Source organism: Pavona decussata, unplaced genomic scaffold, assembly GCF_977016875.1.
Source record: "Pavona decussata unplaced genomic scaffold, jaPavDecu1.1 SCAFFOLD_38, whole genome shotgun sequence".
NCBI lineage: Eukaryota > Metazoa > Cnidaria > Anthozoa > Scleractinia > Agariciidae > Pavona > Pavona decussata.
In genome coordinates this window covers 4,934,654-4,950,585 of record NW_028145460.1, presented here as the reverse complement: position 1 = coordinate 4,950,585, position 15,932 = coordinate 4,934,654, and the positions used below count along the sequence as shown (strand labels likewise).

At 38.5% G+C, this 15,932-nt stretch overlaps 1 protein-coding gene across 1 annotated transcript in view; it reads left to right on the top strand.

Annotated features, from left to right (window-relative positions):
* LOC146483763 (uncharacterized) overlaps positions 1 to 15,556 on the top strand; it is a 34,100-nt gene extending 18,544 nt beyond the window's left edge. The window contains exons 2-7 of the mRNA XM_085105606.1: positions 10,190 to 10,337; positions 10,896 to 11,121; positions 12,761 to 12,818; positions 14,079 to 14,192; positions 14,975 to 15,088; positions 15,423 to 15,556. Of these exons, the coding sequence (XP_084961732.1) occupies positions 10,190 to 10,337; positions 10,896 to 11,121; positions 12,761 to 12,818; positions 14,079 to 14,192; positions 14,975 to 15,088; positions 15,423 to 15,556 (794 nt within the window). The remainder of the gene's footprint in view (positions 1 to 10,189; positions 10,338 to 10,895; positions 11,122 to 12,760; positions 12,819 to 14,078; positions 14,193 to 14,974; positions 15,089 to 15,422) is intronic.
* Positions 15,557 to 15,932: the final 376 nt, after the last annotated feature.

Genomic DNA, 15,932 nt, shown 5'->3' with positions numbered 1-15,932 from the left:
CAGCCGCGAGGTTGCAGATAAATATGTTGCTGACAGTTCGAAGTTTTCGTCTTTTCACTACCATGCGAAACACAAGCACGTTTCCAACAACTCCAAAGATAAAAACCAGCGAATAACAAAGTAGTTTGAATGTCTTAAACCCCATGCTCTCCGGCGCTGGAAAGCTTGGCTTTGCAGTGGCGTTAACACCATCGATGTCACCGCTTGTGGTCGTCGATACGTTGCGTAGAAAGTCGCCTTGAAATTCCATAGTAGACCTCTTAGTCGTACTGATCTTAATGTTTTTTAGAAATAAAGTATAATAGCATCGCGTAACCACCAGTTTCAAAAATTGTAGTCTGGTTAACCACTGTTAATCCAAAAAACGTCCTTCACACCTCCGTCGTCCTCCTTTGTATATTCATGAGTTCTAAAGGATGTCCAATTGACGGCGTTGATATAAAACAACTGTTTAGGAGTTGGACAGCTGCGAAAGCGCGTCAATCAGTACTTAAAAAAAAGGACATTTGTGAAAAAAAAACAGAAACAAAAACGCCTGATCGCAAATTCTCGTGAGGCCAAAACATTTTGGTCAAAACAAAATTGGAAAACCAAATTTTAATAAAACCTGCATAGGTAATTACAAAAATCTACCGCTCACAGTATGAAGTTAACACTATTCCTGTCTCAAATCTACGAATTGAAAGAGAGAAGGAGGAACTTAGCAATCCAAACAAAGGCAGAAATACAATGTATTCTATTGGCTAAGATTAGACTGGCGATTATGTTTTACGCTTTTATTTCGAGTTCTTTTGATGTCCTCATTTACACTGTACGAGAACTTATAAAAGGTGAAATTAATATGTACTTCATTGACTCGCAAATCAATAGTTTTTTTAATAGAATCCTTCAAGATTTCGACGCTTTAATATAACTTGCATTGATCATCGATGTTAAGACCTTTAATTGAGCAGGTTGTGTGATGCAGCTGACGGCGTCATGTTATTACGCGGTGGCAACGTCTTCAGTTGGCGACGGCGCCGGGCTTCGGATCCACGGATCCACGCTCTCTTTCGTGCTCACCAAAAGAGTTCTCGCAAATGGTATAACCAGTTACGTACCAGAGTAATTAGTGCTTCTGTTTTTTACTTAACTTGACGCCATTGTTAAAATAATGTTTTACAAAGCATCAGTCTGTTTGCAAATCCAGGTAGCATTTTAATTACTATGCTAATTATCTTCCGGTCAAATGTTATTCAACAGCATGAAGATAGAGTGGTTTTCGATTAGGTGTCAAGCAACGGTTTTCAATTTAGTGTCGAAAATAATTCGCGTTTTCTTTAGTTTTAATTTATATTACTTCGCCCCATTATCGATTCAAAAACCTCGCACCACTTTCTCAGTCAATGAGAAACAACAGGCAATTGAATCAATCGTGGGTTGCTCGAAGTGTTTTCCCCAGCCTGCGAGCAAGCTCTCTTGGGGGTGGGGGGGGGGTGGAAGGGGGGGGGCGGGAGGGGGAAAGAGGATCCACCCCCAAGAGAGCTTGCTCGCAGGCTAACAATCTTTTAACAGTGATAACCTCCAGCATCGCCAGTTTCCCCAAATAGATAGCCTGCGAGCAAGCTCTCTTGGGGTGGATCCCATCTCTATCTATCTTGGCCCGCGAGGTCATAGACTGGGAGTTAGTTGCCAAACTTTCGGTTAAACAAAACTAACCTTGAGGCACTCAGGTAAGCCTAAAAAACACTCTGGTTAGCCTAAAGAGCACTCCAGTTAGCCTAAATAGCACTAAGGTTAATTTAAATAGCTCCCCGGTTAGCTTAACAGTTAGCAGTTCATGTTGGGGTTGTTCTAGAGAGCTTGCTCGCAGGCTAGGGTTGTTCATGCCTCGCATGCCTCGCATGCTTTGTTCATGCCTCGCACGTCTGGCTCGCATATTGTAAACACCCCTCACGGCCCGAAAACAAAGAACGCGACCGAGAATTTAAAGAATTTGATAACACGACAGAAAACGTAACTCGTACCAACCGAGTACAAAAAACGAGACTGAGAACTAGAACTCGTGGCCCGAAGTCTTATCTCTCGGCCCATCGCGATCCCAAAAAGAAAAAAGAATTTGATAATGCTACCGAAACCTTAACTCGGTCCGCCTTACGGCCCGAGTAACAAGTTATTTCCTGCATAGTCTTTTGGGTGAACCAAAACAGTGGGTGCTCTATCCATCTATTATCATGTTTATATCGCGTCGGATGTGAAAGACTTGCAGGTGTATTGCGGCTTGTGACTTGTCATTATAGGGGAGATTGAATTGCAGTTCTTGTTGTTATCAGTTATCACCTTCATATTATCTGTCACCATTTCGCTTGAAAAGATAATTTGCTGGCCGCTTTTAAAATAGAGGTGAAGAAAAAAAAACAATGAATACTAAACTTGCAACAGCAAAAAGGTGGTCGTTGAATAGAGGTATCGAAAACAGCACTTTACTGACAAATAATTCGGGACTTTGGAAAGTGGCCGCGTAATGGAGGGTGGCCGGTTAATAGAGGTCCGACTGTAATTACTCTGAACAATCACATCGGACATAAACACGGCAACGAACCAATCAGAATTCGAAGCAAAAACTTGTAATCAGCTCCAGGCGCGCTAAAACGGGGGCGAGCCAAAGTCACAATTGGATTTGGTTTTGCTCATCATTGGTTGAGAAAGTGATGCAAGTAATGACCAATCACAGAGTGTAGCGAAGCAAACCCAAGGCATTTTTAAAAAAACTCGAATTACGTTCGAAACGCAATTAAAAACAGCTCTATAAAGTCGCGATGAACCGAGTCAAAAGCGTTCACGGGCATGATCTTCGACCATCTTTAACTGTCCGACACAACAAGTGTGAACACTTATAAAGACTTATAAATTCTAGTACGAGAATGACTACGAATGCAAGATCAGTTGACTTCAAGTTTTTAATGAAGTACTAAAGTACAAAGAAGAGAAATATCCCAGAAAGCTTCATTTTACTTTTTGTCCGCGACGAACTTGACGAAGTTGTTTTGAATAATGGTAGCTAAGCCCTTTCGTGATTCCAAAAACACAAGATCACCCACGTTTCGCGAGGACTTGTTTTCGCCACTGCGCCGTTCTCACAAAAACAAATTTGTAGTAAAATGACGACGACACTTTTTCTTTCTAACTTATGTATCAATATTTAAAATCTAAATTCCATCCCAATGATTGTCATGTATTTCTTCCAGAGCAACAACATCAGTGCAGTTGATTTTTACCTCCTTTTATTTACAATAGACGCTAAGCGGAAGACTAAGATGTTAATCGCGCTGATTTGCATTCCAGGTGGTGGCTCAGGATTTCACACCGTTTCTAAAAATCGTCTTGGGAGATATTGCGTTCACTAATGTTATCTCGATTTAAGATTTTAGATCGGATATAAAAAGGTGATAGAATATTTCTGCACTTAATATGCATGTAAAAGTTTCCACCAAAAGTTCCAGGGTTTTATACTCTTTCTGAAACTTTCTTCTCCAACGCTACTTTTTAACTTTTCATTCACTTTTTTACAATTATTCATGATACGATAACGTCAAAACCAAATCGCCAGCTATCTATCAGTGATTTGTCTCAATAATCAACAGCCCATTTTACAGTTGTGTGCTTAGTGTCCTGGCCTTGAGTGAAGCGAGGCCGAAGTGGACTTTGTTTTGATACAAACCTCGGTGCTTTTCAAATGTGAGTGTTAGCAGTTAGCATGAGAACAACATGATTTTCAATGAAAAGATAAAGGTAATTGTCATCACAAACTCGGTATTAAAGGCAAGCGATTTGTTGATCGTCAGTCAGGCCTGGGGCAAACGTCGAATCTAAGTCGCGTCGAATTTATTAAAAATAGGTTCGACAAAGATTCGACTTAAATTCCAGCGTGGTAGCAAACGTCGAACCTGCGTCGATCCTTATTTACAAGTTGCACTTCATTAAAACACGGGAATAAGCACGTGCACGGCTAGTTACTGCTAGGACTTGCTAGCGAAATGCCGAAATACAGTGCTCGTCGGCAATTAATTGCGAAAAATAGAAAGAGAAGGCTCAAACACCGAGCATCTATTGCAAATAGGCAATTCGCATCTCAAGCATTTAATGATGGTGTTCATGAAACCGAAAAACACATTTCCATCACGCTGTGCGATATCAGCAATGACTTTCGATAGCTCGCCATATGCATTCCCGGTCGCGGATTTGCCTTTGTACAGCGCATGCTCGTCAGGGGGGAAAATAGCGTTTGGCAGATGAGGGAGTCGGTATTTTTGAGACGTTTGCGCAGTCCATCACATTTGAATCTATTATTTTGTAATTTGCATGATTTATAAGTTGAGTTCAGTGCGTGTTCAGAACAGCTTTTTCTGAAACGCCAAACCACTGTTGCATTATCCGACTTGGCAAGTCGAACTTATGCTGGAGTCGAACTTAAGGACGGTGCCTACCAAGTAAGGAAGTATTTTGGGGTAGTCTATGACTATGCGGGGAAAGCAGATCTTAGCAAGGGCTATTGAAATCCAAAAAGAAAATTGGGGGTAACCACGCATTTTTTAGAGATAATGAAGCAACGATTATTCTAAAAAGCAGTAAATATAAAGCAATGTATGGCGGGTTTTTTTTTCCAAATTGAAGCTTTATTATCTCCGAAAAATGCACGGTGACCCCCAATTTTCTTTTTGGATGCCGAGAGCACTTGCCAAGTTCTGCTTTCTTTGCATAGTTTTAAACTGCGAAAAAATATTCCTGTATTAGTAAGCATCACCCATAGGAAACCCGAGTATCTCGAGATGCGCAGAACGTATGCGCAGTAACAAAAGTAGGCACCGTCCTTAATTGCGGCAAACGCTGCACCATTCATGCGCCTATTTCAAAATTAATAGGTTCGACGAATTAAGGTCGGCTAAGATTCGAAGTTTGCCCCAGGCCTCAGTATTAGTGGATTGTGACCGAGAAAAATACCCCGGCCACTTTCCATCCCACTATCTGTGACTGGTTTTTCACGACGAAAATTTCAAATTATCCGCGATCCTTGGCAAAATATCTGTAGCGTGCAATATCAACCGTCAGCACCAACCAAGATTTCTTCTTAACTTAATTCTTTTTTCAGTTCCACAAGCACCTGGATGAAACATAACATTAATAACAATGAAAATCACCTCATATCATAATTATAATCTAAAATACATCTTCTTTCTAAATTACGCATCAATGTTTCAAATCTAAGTCTATTCCAGTGACGGCCATGGGTTTCTTCTACAGCAACAATATCATTGCAGTTGATTTTTATATCTCCTTTACAATCGACGCAAGGGGGCGGACAAAGATGTTGATCGAGTTGATATGCATTCCAGATATGATTCAGGTGAAAATGAGCAGCGTTAATTTTCAAGAGAGAAACGTAACACCAGCTGAAGTCTGCGTGCGCCCCCAAGCACATGCACACGTACGGTATTGAGAAAATTTTTTTTTTTCATTTTTGTTCTTGTGTTTCCATCAAATGTTTGTTCTGGTGCCTGAGAAGAATATTCAGTTTTCACCGAGAAAAAAAGATTCTAGTTCTTGCATGTATGCCTAAAGATGGATTGATAATGCAGTTGCCAGTCACTTCGGCCAATTTCCTGCTACCGTAAATGATTCGATTTGGCATCCACCATCCAATAAGCGCCCCCCACCCCTTCTTTCCTGCTCCCACCTCCCACCGGTGACGTTTTGTTAAGGCGGAGGTACACCCGAATTTGAGTGAAATTTGAAGAGGTTTTAAGAATGGATAAAAGAAAGAAAATGATTTTTGGAACACTAACAGACATTTGCTACCCACGCAAGAGTACCCCGGGTTTCTAGTGGACTAACTTGGTATCCGTCTATTAATCATTAACTACAAATTCTAATTTTAAAACTTCACTATATCTTAAATATTTCTTATTTCTTTTAATTTTACTACTCTTTTGAGAAAAACTATCTCCTCCCAAATATACCTAAAAGTCACCCAAAAATTTACAAAACATTGATTTGCGTAATAAGCATGGGTTTTTGTATTGCTTGAAACGCGAACGAGATATTTCCGTTGAACCGATTTTAAGCGGCGTGAAAACGGCTTTCAGGTGTACCCCCGCCTTAATAAGCGCCACTTTTTCAAATAGCACCCCTATTGAACCACCCCAATTCCGCGCGAAAAGGCGTGGGAGAGAAAACTTAGACGTAATAGGTGATTTTCGAATGCACTTACATGTGTAGTTCCTTTGAGTCACGGTAGAACGGTTCCTTGAAAGAAAAAAGAGACTAATCACAGTCTACGAAAGAAGTCCCGACCGGCTTTCTTGAACGCCTGGATAGGGACCGCTAACTTATAGCTTAGAATAAGCTAAAATTTAAACAGTCAGGTCTACAAATGCCGCGTCTTTTAAATGATAGTTGAGAAAAGGAACCCGTGAAATTAAAAGTTGGGAAATTTCTAAAATTTAAGTGCCTACTGAAAAATTTAAGAAGATACTTTTATTTAAAACAGGGTAAGTCCTTCAGTAATTATAAAAACAAAATTACTATTAGCAACGGAAGCCCTAATTACAATGTTAAAAATTCTAGAAATACTTAAAAGATCACACACATCAAAATGATAGAAATATAAGACTATTAAAATTCTACAAAACTACAAATTTTGATTAAGAATCACGCCGCCATGATAAAAAAAATGCCTTTTTTGTTGACTCTAATTAACTGATGAAGCTGCTGATGATGGCTTGAGCTTTGCATCATTTCAAATCGTAAGCCTTGTCAGAGGCTCGTCTTTGATGGCTCTCTCAAAGACCATTACCATTAGTTTCCAAGGAATCTGGCATCATCGGCAAGCATCTTAATAACCATCCGAATCACCTTAGCCTTTTCAATGACTTTATTATTCCGGTTGCGATGGTGATATAGCAGTTTCAAAGATAATAGAACACCGTCAGTTATTTAAAAATCTACTAACCTAAATGCTGCTGTAATCCCTTTGAAAATAACGCAAATGGGTTTTGCTGGGTGGTGAATTTCTACTTTTAGAAAAACCTTTTTTCTTAAGCACGTTCATTCTCGAGCCAAACTTTTAAGGTTCGTTCCATCGGCCTATTCCGGAATAGAATACATACAATGATTACTAGAAATCCCTCATAAGAGGTTTTTGAAGTTATTAGAATACAAAATGGCTCTTCAATTATCCACTATCAGGGTCACCCAACAGTTCATTTCGGTGGATATCTGTTCGAAAGGCTTTAATCGCCTCAGAAATTCAGATTTACTTGTGAAGAAAATCTACAGTTTTCTTTGGCAAATTATCGGTTCACAATTTCTAACACTGTAAAACTAATCCTTTCGATTTTGAAGGGTCGAATATGTCGTTAAAAATGCGAAACAAGGTCGGCTAGCATTTTGGTAAAGCCGACAGCTGCTCGTAAATTCGGCAGTAAAATAACGTCCACTAAAAGTTCTGCAGCTTAATTTTTCAGCTAAAGCACCCGAACAGTTCAAACTGTGTTAGCTTACACAAATATGCCTTAAAAAGGTAACAAAACGACCTGGGAAACAGGTGACAGCATTTTAACTACTTTGCTTAGATGTTCTTGTTGGGCAGTGCTCCCGACTCCAAAGGCGATACATTTTTCCAAATTTACCTAGAAAAAATTCTTACAAATATTGGTTAAAAGGCTTAAAACTGGTCTAAAACACTTAAAAAGTTTCCCAAATTTTCGAACCGTATCTCTGGTTCTTGTTCGAGAGACAATGAATTTGAAATTTAAAATCACCCCGGAGAAGAACCAGAGATATGGTTCGAAAATTTGGGAAACATTTTAAGTTTATTAGATCCGTTTTAAGCCTTTTTGCCAATTTTAATCATGAACACTGGTTGCCTAAAGAGCAACAAAAAATCTGACATCTATTCCGCTTGTTCCTATTCTATAAGGTCAATCGAACGCAACCTTAGTCATCAATCAGTTTAGCATGATTCAAATTGCTGAGAAGTGGAAAGAAAACATAAAAGTTTGATCATCAAAGAAAGTTAATGAGTTTAGTTTGTTTTTTGTTTTGCCGCACAGGATGGTTCTACCTTTTGAACCAGTGTGTGTAACCCTAAAGTGCAACCATTGGAAGCTAGGGAAAGCTAGCGTTTATGTGTTGTTGTGTAGTCTGCCAGTCAATGATGTTTGGTTTAAGGTTACGACCTAGTAAGAAGGAGGAATATATCAGTTCAAAGTTCAATTTAACACCTACACAGGCTAACGACAGATTTTCATTAAAACCTCCGTCATAATTTTGTTGCACTTTTAAGGGGCAAGTTATGTTTGTTCATTCAATTGACATAATCATTGTCAAATTCTTAACTGTCTCGACAAAATACTGCTTCTATTACATATAGTAAATTAAGTCCTGAAAAAAATTCAAAGCATGAATCAGTTGAAGGCCTGAGTTTTTTTGGTTTGTTTTTGGTTTTGTGGTCTTATTCACAATTGCATAAATTGCGTTCATTAAGAACTGGTAGAGTCTTCTCAATTCGCGATCGATCGCAGTTTATCATGTATATATTCTCAGAAACTCCAAATCCTAAAAGTTTTTGATACTAATGACGAAACAAATCTACCTTTTATGTACTCTTACACAAGCATGCGCAGTTACCCCGCGTTTAAAGTTGGTAAAGGTTCCGCGTGAAGATCAGAAAGTTACATTATGTTTTAAAAGCATTTTACTTCTATTAATGAAAAGTCAAGGCATTGTTTTGAGGCATTTTCCTTACCCCACGCGCACTTAATGGACGGTATGATAATTGGACTTCCTTATAGCATAATTAATGTAATAATTAAGTAATAAATTTAAAGGCAAAAAACTGCCACGAATCATTAGTGTTAAACATTGGGAACCGCTTAACATGAGTGCGACTCCTCAAATTTGGGTCTCGATTTTCGTGTTCATATTTATTGCACGCGAGGGTAAGTGATAAGACCCGTATTGCCCTTAGTGTTTGGGGAGATAAGACAATATTCTCAGCTTTGAAGTTTAGTTTTCTTTTTCAAACCTGGTTCATAGTTAATCGGACCTCTTGGTTATCAATGCATTAACTTTAAGAGCCAAATCATTTTTAATTTTTCACCATAGGTTAAATTGTGTGTCGGTTTTACCTTTTGGTTTTACTTTTTTTCTATAAGAAAAAAAAAAGACATAAACGTCAGATTTGGTTAACCACGATTTTCACCAAGCACTATGTCACGTAAGAAGAAAAGCAGTTCCGTTTGGAAGAGGCGATCTACTAATAATGGGAGACACTCAACCTTTCCACATGTTCTGACGGAAAAACACCGTTTAGGGATTTTATGTTTTCTGATTTCATTTTGCAGATTTAAGATTTAATAGAGAACGTGAGAGGTTTCTGTCTTAAGTAAAATTGCATATTTCCCATCAGAATTTCATCCTATTCCCAAAACTGTCTTCTCGAACTTTAAATAACGGTTATTCTTCTGAACTAAACCTTTTTGTTGAACTGCTTTTTCTGTTTGCAATTCTTCATGACATGATATTATTATTGCCAGCTCCCTACCATTCACTCAATAGTCTACAATAAGAGGGAAAGTTGCGCTCGTTTCAAACATAATTATTCGATAATCTTGGTCAAGCAAGCGATTTATTAATCTTTATTGATCAGTAAAACAAAAAAACTGAATTGTTCCGCTTTCCGCTTCACTAATGTGACTAGCTAGTGTTTCACCCCGAAGATTTTAGATCATCTGCGATCCTCGGCATAATTCCCCACCGCACACTGGTGATATAATCTTAGGACACAATAGCTTACGTACAAAGTTGAGCCGGTACGTGATGCGGCCCAACTCTTCCTGAGTCTGTGCTGGTTGTACACTAGTTGTACACTGGTTGTAATCCAACTTTGTGACTATTCAAACAAAAGCTACAGAGCAGCACTTTCCAGTGTTGCTGTAAGTTCATTGTGCGTACGAGGTGTATCGAACTTTTGAGTCTGTGGATGGAATCTTACGATATGTTCACTCCAGGGAAAGCTCTTGAGCAGTGCTGTTTTACTGGTATCGTTTTTGTTTTCTTTTTGCAGAGACAGATAAACCTTGCGATTTTTCTTGTGCATTTTGGGAGGTTAAAGATCTAATTAGTGGTGTTCTTTTTCCTTTTAAAATAGCACATGGACTGACAGGGTGTAATGTTACCCTCACCTCACTTGGCTGTTTCCGAGATAAACCAAAGAGGATTCTACCGGATCACATTCTATACAAACGAAACGAACTAAGAGATGTTGGGTGGCATAACTATCACAAATTTCTTCACAGGTAATTTCTAAAACAACAATAATTTAACAGTGTACCTGAAAACTGGTTTCCTTAGTAAGACACATTTTACTTATTGGTGTTAAATCAACAACTTTTACTTCAAGGGGCGATTACAGTTGAATGCTGCGACCACTGAGTTTCATAAAATAACCCTTATTATTAACTTAGCTTCTCGAGGTTTTTCGAAACTCAAAATAAAACGCAATCACACTCCTGTGACGCAAGGCACTATAAATTTGTCAGAGCTTCTCTGTGATTTTAAGAATGCTTATTTAAAAAAAGGAAAAGCTGGGCGGATAGACGAATTTTCAAGTTAGGAAATCAGTGGAAAAAAACAAGTCAGATTTGAAGCTCGAAGGTGACTCAAACCTAAACTTTAAAACAAAATTCTTCTAAGTGCTCTTTTGAAGAAAGAGGCCTGTCTTGAAGTCTGTAGATGGCTTTCCCCTCTTTTATTTTTTTTTCCTTTATAATTATAAGTCATATCCATTCAGAAAAAAAATCAACTATAATCCCCTTGAAATTAACAAGCTTCTTTACTTTTGATAATCTTTCCAGCTTTATCTGCGACTGCGCGGAAGTGGCAAAGGCCAGAGGATATAAAGTAATCGGTATCCAGTACTACGCGGAATGTTGGGGAAGCAAAACCTACACAAGCGGCTCCCTCCGCCGTGCCAAGCCAAAGCGTTGTGTTGCTGAAGATTTCCGCAGGTGTCGTAAGAATGGGGCTGATAGGGTATGCACTGGAACAAAATGGACAAACTTTGTGTACATCTTAAATGAGGTGCGTATGCATACATGCTTGTCTCACTAGTTAGTTAATCAGTGGTTCATATAATACGTATGTCCCAGGACGGCTTTTTTGGAAAAGTTGGCAAACTTACCATAAGTTCCAAAATAACAAACGGTTAATAACGGATGGGACTCACTTTGATATCCCTATACTTTTGAGTTTCAATGACTTTATAAACTTAGCAAGAACAGGAGCAAATTAACCTGCGATCAGGCGTTCTTTTTTTTCGGGGGAGCAAGAAAGTCTGGCAGCGCGAGAGTCGGCGGTAAAAAAGAACACCTGATCGCAGATTAAGGGGCAATTTTCAGCTGCATCATCTAACTGAAATATTGGGCAATGATATTACAGTCAACCTACATCATGCACGCGTATGTAATTAATGTTGATAAGGGAAATTTTTGGTCTAAGACTGCGGGCTTTTGGTAGAAATTATGCATGAAAAACTTAAAATAACAAGATCCTATGGAATACAACTCGTAACGAGTTGGTCTGTGAGTCCACCGTGACATGTTGCGTTGTAAGCATGTAGACCTACTAGCTTGCCATTGCTTGTTTGGTGTGAACGGCTTTGTTCTCTCTGCGAGCTCAAAACCACCGAGGATGAAATCCACTTTCTATTCCATTGCCCTCATTATTCATCCATTAGAAATGGCTTTTATGATTAAATAGGTTCTAGATTTTCAATTTTCAAACATTTACAAATCAAAAATATTATTGTAGCGTTGATGGACTCTACTGGTTATGTTGTTAATAAGCAGGGCTCAGTTGTTCGAAGCCCGATTAAGCTAATCCTGGATTAACGAGAATTTTGATACAAGTTTAATACCTAATCAATAAAGATTCTTCCAAAAAAATTTTGTCCTTCATTACTGACTTAGACTTTTCTTTACCTTTAGCTTGACGTTAGCCTAAAAACCCATTTTTAAGGAGCGTGCATGATGAAGACCTTGATTAACTTCTAATAGTGGATTAGCGTTAATCGGCTTTCAAACAACCCGGCCCAGATGGTTAAGTTCATTTCTTCCTGTTTTGGTTTAAGGAACAATTTGTTACCAAAAAATATAATCTGATGAAGTTTAATTCTCTTCTCTGCCTTCTTTTGGTAACCTTTTGTATTTTATGTTTCCGGCATAGTCAGCAGAACTGCTTTGGGACTCTTGTAACGCTTTTGCAATACTGTAACAAAATGTAAATAACGCTTATTGTTGTTGTTGTTGTTGTTTAAAGGGCACTGTCACGGTGATTTTGTTGCTTTTTGGTGAAAACTGCTCCAATAATTGACAAAGAATTTGTTTTCTAGCATGAAATTGGTCTTAGAAACATCGGAAATACAATTTTAAGGGATTTGTCCGTGGAAGAACAACCTATAATCAGTATTAAACGATTTCTCTCAAATACACAGAAAGAACTTGAAAAGATTGGCCAATTTTTTCAAGTTTCAATCCATTTCCATCCGAGCCATTTGCGGCCAAACATACTTAATACTAGCCTGAGTTTCGGTGAACTAGTAGGGTTACTGCCAACAAAATTGAACCATTATTTTACGGTTTCCATCGATATAAATGTGTATTCTGTCCATCAAATTGACACAAAAATAGGTGACACAGCCCTTTTAACTGATTTAACCTAGGAAAGTTCTGCTTTCCACAAGGCGCACCAAATCCAGCCTCCAACAGAGCGGCCTACAGGTAAATAAAAGCTTAACCTTACAAGAGGTATTTAATTGAGTATCTTTTTCAAAGTTTAGTTTGAGAGTTTCTTACCAAAGTAATGCCATTGTCAGGTCACATCACATGAAAACAACCCAATGATTCAATCAATCATGTAACCGGCTCCAAGAGGGGAAAAAAGACCGCTACTTACTGAGGCATTTTGTTTGGTTAAGAAAGCAATCCAAGTTTGATTGATTGATTGATTGATTGATTGATTGATTGATTGATTGATTGATTGATTGATTGATTGATTGATTGATTGATTGATTGATTGATTGATTGATTGATTGATTGATTGATTTTAGCTTGAACCGATCATTGAGCTCAGTTTGTCAAACAAAAACAAAGAAAATGAATGCTAATTAGAATCCTTGCTTTTACCAAGACAACTCTTTTTTCCAAGACACAGTTTTGCGCGTATTCAGCCTTGCTGCAAACCTCTCTTGCTCCTTTTAGTTTAAAATGAAAAGTGTAAGCACTAACAAGATGACTTCCCACTATGCATCTGTTGAACAACCAGACCACCCAGCAGACCATAGCCGATAAGGTCGTTCTCTGGCCTGATGACAAATAACACACCCAACAGCGGTCAAACGTAACAATAAGAAAATTAAGTCCGGGTTTTGTTTGTTAGTTTGTTTCATTGAGAGCTCAAAGCTGATAATTTTTTTTTTTGTGAGTCATTTTACGATGGATTAAAAAAGTTTTTAGTAAATTGTAAATGCTTTAGTAAACTCAGAATCACAAAAACCTTAATCATCTGTGAGCTCTCAATGTAAAAACCTTATCTTTAAAGGATTCGTCTAATTCTTTTACGTTTGACCGCAATCGAGTCCTACACTGGGAAACTGAAGAAGAATACTAGAGCAGAGACAACTGGCGAGCTTGCTATCCTTACGCAGGATACAAAGATCTGGAACCGCTATGCTAGGGCTCACCTTCGGGTGACTCAGTTAGAAGTAGCACCGTCATATTGCATACTTACATAAACTCATGTCCCTAAGTATACCCCTGTTAAGAAAAGCTAAAATCAATCAATCACGAACCAACCACAGCCAAGCTTTCACTAACGGTGCCTCCTGAAGCCGAACGCCACTACAGTAAACGGATGATTGTGGTGGTACCATTTGACACTCCTCGACGCACTTGATCATTTCCCGAGATTATCAGCTTACCGGAAGCTAGGATAGACTGCATATCGCTTAATACATTTTCCGGTTACTCTCTTACTCTCAGAGAACGCTTGTACCAACAACCCTTGTAAGAATGGCGGAGCATGCGTACTAACTGGAGAAGATAGTTATACTTGTGAATGCACGAAGGGGTTTTTTGGAGACAACTGCGAAAAAGGTAAAGCAATGAGATCCTTCGTTGCAAAGTACAAAGGTGCGACCATTTTAATGCATGTTTTCAACAAAACTCGAGGACAGCTGTAAGAAAGCAGCTTAAGGTTACAAAAGAACTCGACTTGAACGCCTATCGGTCGAATCCTCAAATTGAACTCGACGAAAGTCAGTCAGTATAAAATTAATTAGGAAGTGCGAAGGTAGGCATGCCAATCTTATTAACTAGTTTTGCCCTTCAATGTCTAATATAATTTAACGTCGTTCCTGTAAAAACCGTTTAAGTTATTCCTGCTAACTTTATCTGTTCTATGCACAATTTGAGGCTTCTCAGTTATCAATCTATCTTCAGACAAGTTTCATAAAATGGTCGACCTAAAATGTTTCTATATGCTATGCTATGGCTTATCATCGGAAGAACTTCGCGTCCACTGAAAAGTTCTACCGATACAGCTCGAAAAGGCGGGCTTTATATTTCTTTAAGGTGCCCTATTCACATTATTTACTCAGCTGGTAAAACCAAACATTTGTTTTCACTACCTTACTGACGCAGAAACCATTCCCTTTTACCCATTTGAGATTTGGGGGCCATACACGAGATTGCATAAGGGGTTTTTTCATTAGTAGGACCGCTTAAAATGACTCCATCAGTAACACTAAAATAGAAGCATGGAAACAAGAAGTCTCCATAAAAATTCAGTGCTGGGGTTGGTCCAACTGATTTTCAGTAAAATCTTTGCAGTGAATACAGCAGCATAAACTGTTTTCTATTGTGGTCTTTTGATGCAGTGAATGCCTGCGCCAGGATCCCTTGTAAGAATGGTGCAACCTGCACAAAAACTGGAAATAATACTTACAGATGTCAATGCGCCAATGGATTTTACGGAACCAACTGCGAAAACGGTAAGTACGAAAAACTTTGACTTGTAAAGTTCATGAATCAACAAGACAGTAATGAATCAATTAACTCAAAAGTAAGGTGGATGAGAAAGAAAACACTTACAGAAGAAGATTAATTGTACTAATTAAAATATCTGCCTTTGTATTTCCCTTCGTTCGAAGTGCCGATGTCGAAATTCGTTTAGCCTCAATTCTTTTTAGAAATTTCATATTTCGCTACAAACGTCTACAAACCTACTATGGGATTGCCATGGTTCATCCAAATGAGTTTCCAGAAAAAACCGTTGTAGAGAATACAGCAGCGTAAAATGTTTTTTATTGTGGTCTTTTTATTCAGTGAATGCCTGTGCCAGGATCCCTTGTAAACATGGTGCAACCTGCACAAAAACTGGAAATAATACTTACAGATGTGAATGTGCCAATGGATTTTACGGACACAGCTGTGAAAAGGGTAAGTACGAAAGACTTTGACTTGTAAAGTTCATGAATCAACAAGACAGTAATGAATCAATTAACTCAAAAGTAAGGTGGATGAGAAAGAAACACTTACAGAAGAAGATGACTTGTACTTGTTATAATATCTGTCTTTAGATTTGCCTTTCGTTCGTAGTGCCGGCGTTGAAATTCGTTTTGCCGCAATTATTTTTGAAAACTTTATATTTTTTTACATACTTCTACAAACCTACCATGGGATTGCCGTGGTTGGTCCAAATGAGTTTTCAGCAAAAACTTTGCAGTTAATATAGCAGCATAAAATGTTTTCTATTGTGGTCTTTTGATTCAGTAAATGCCTGCACCAGGATCCCTTGTAAGAATGGTGCAACCTGCACAAAAACTGGTAATAATA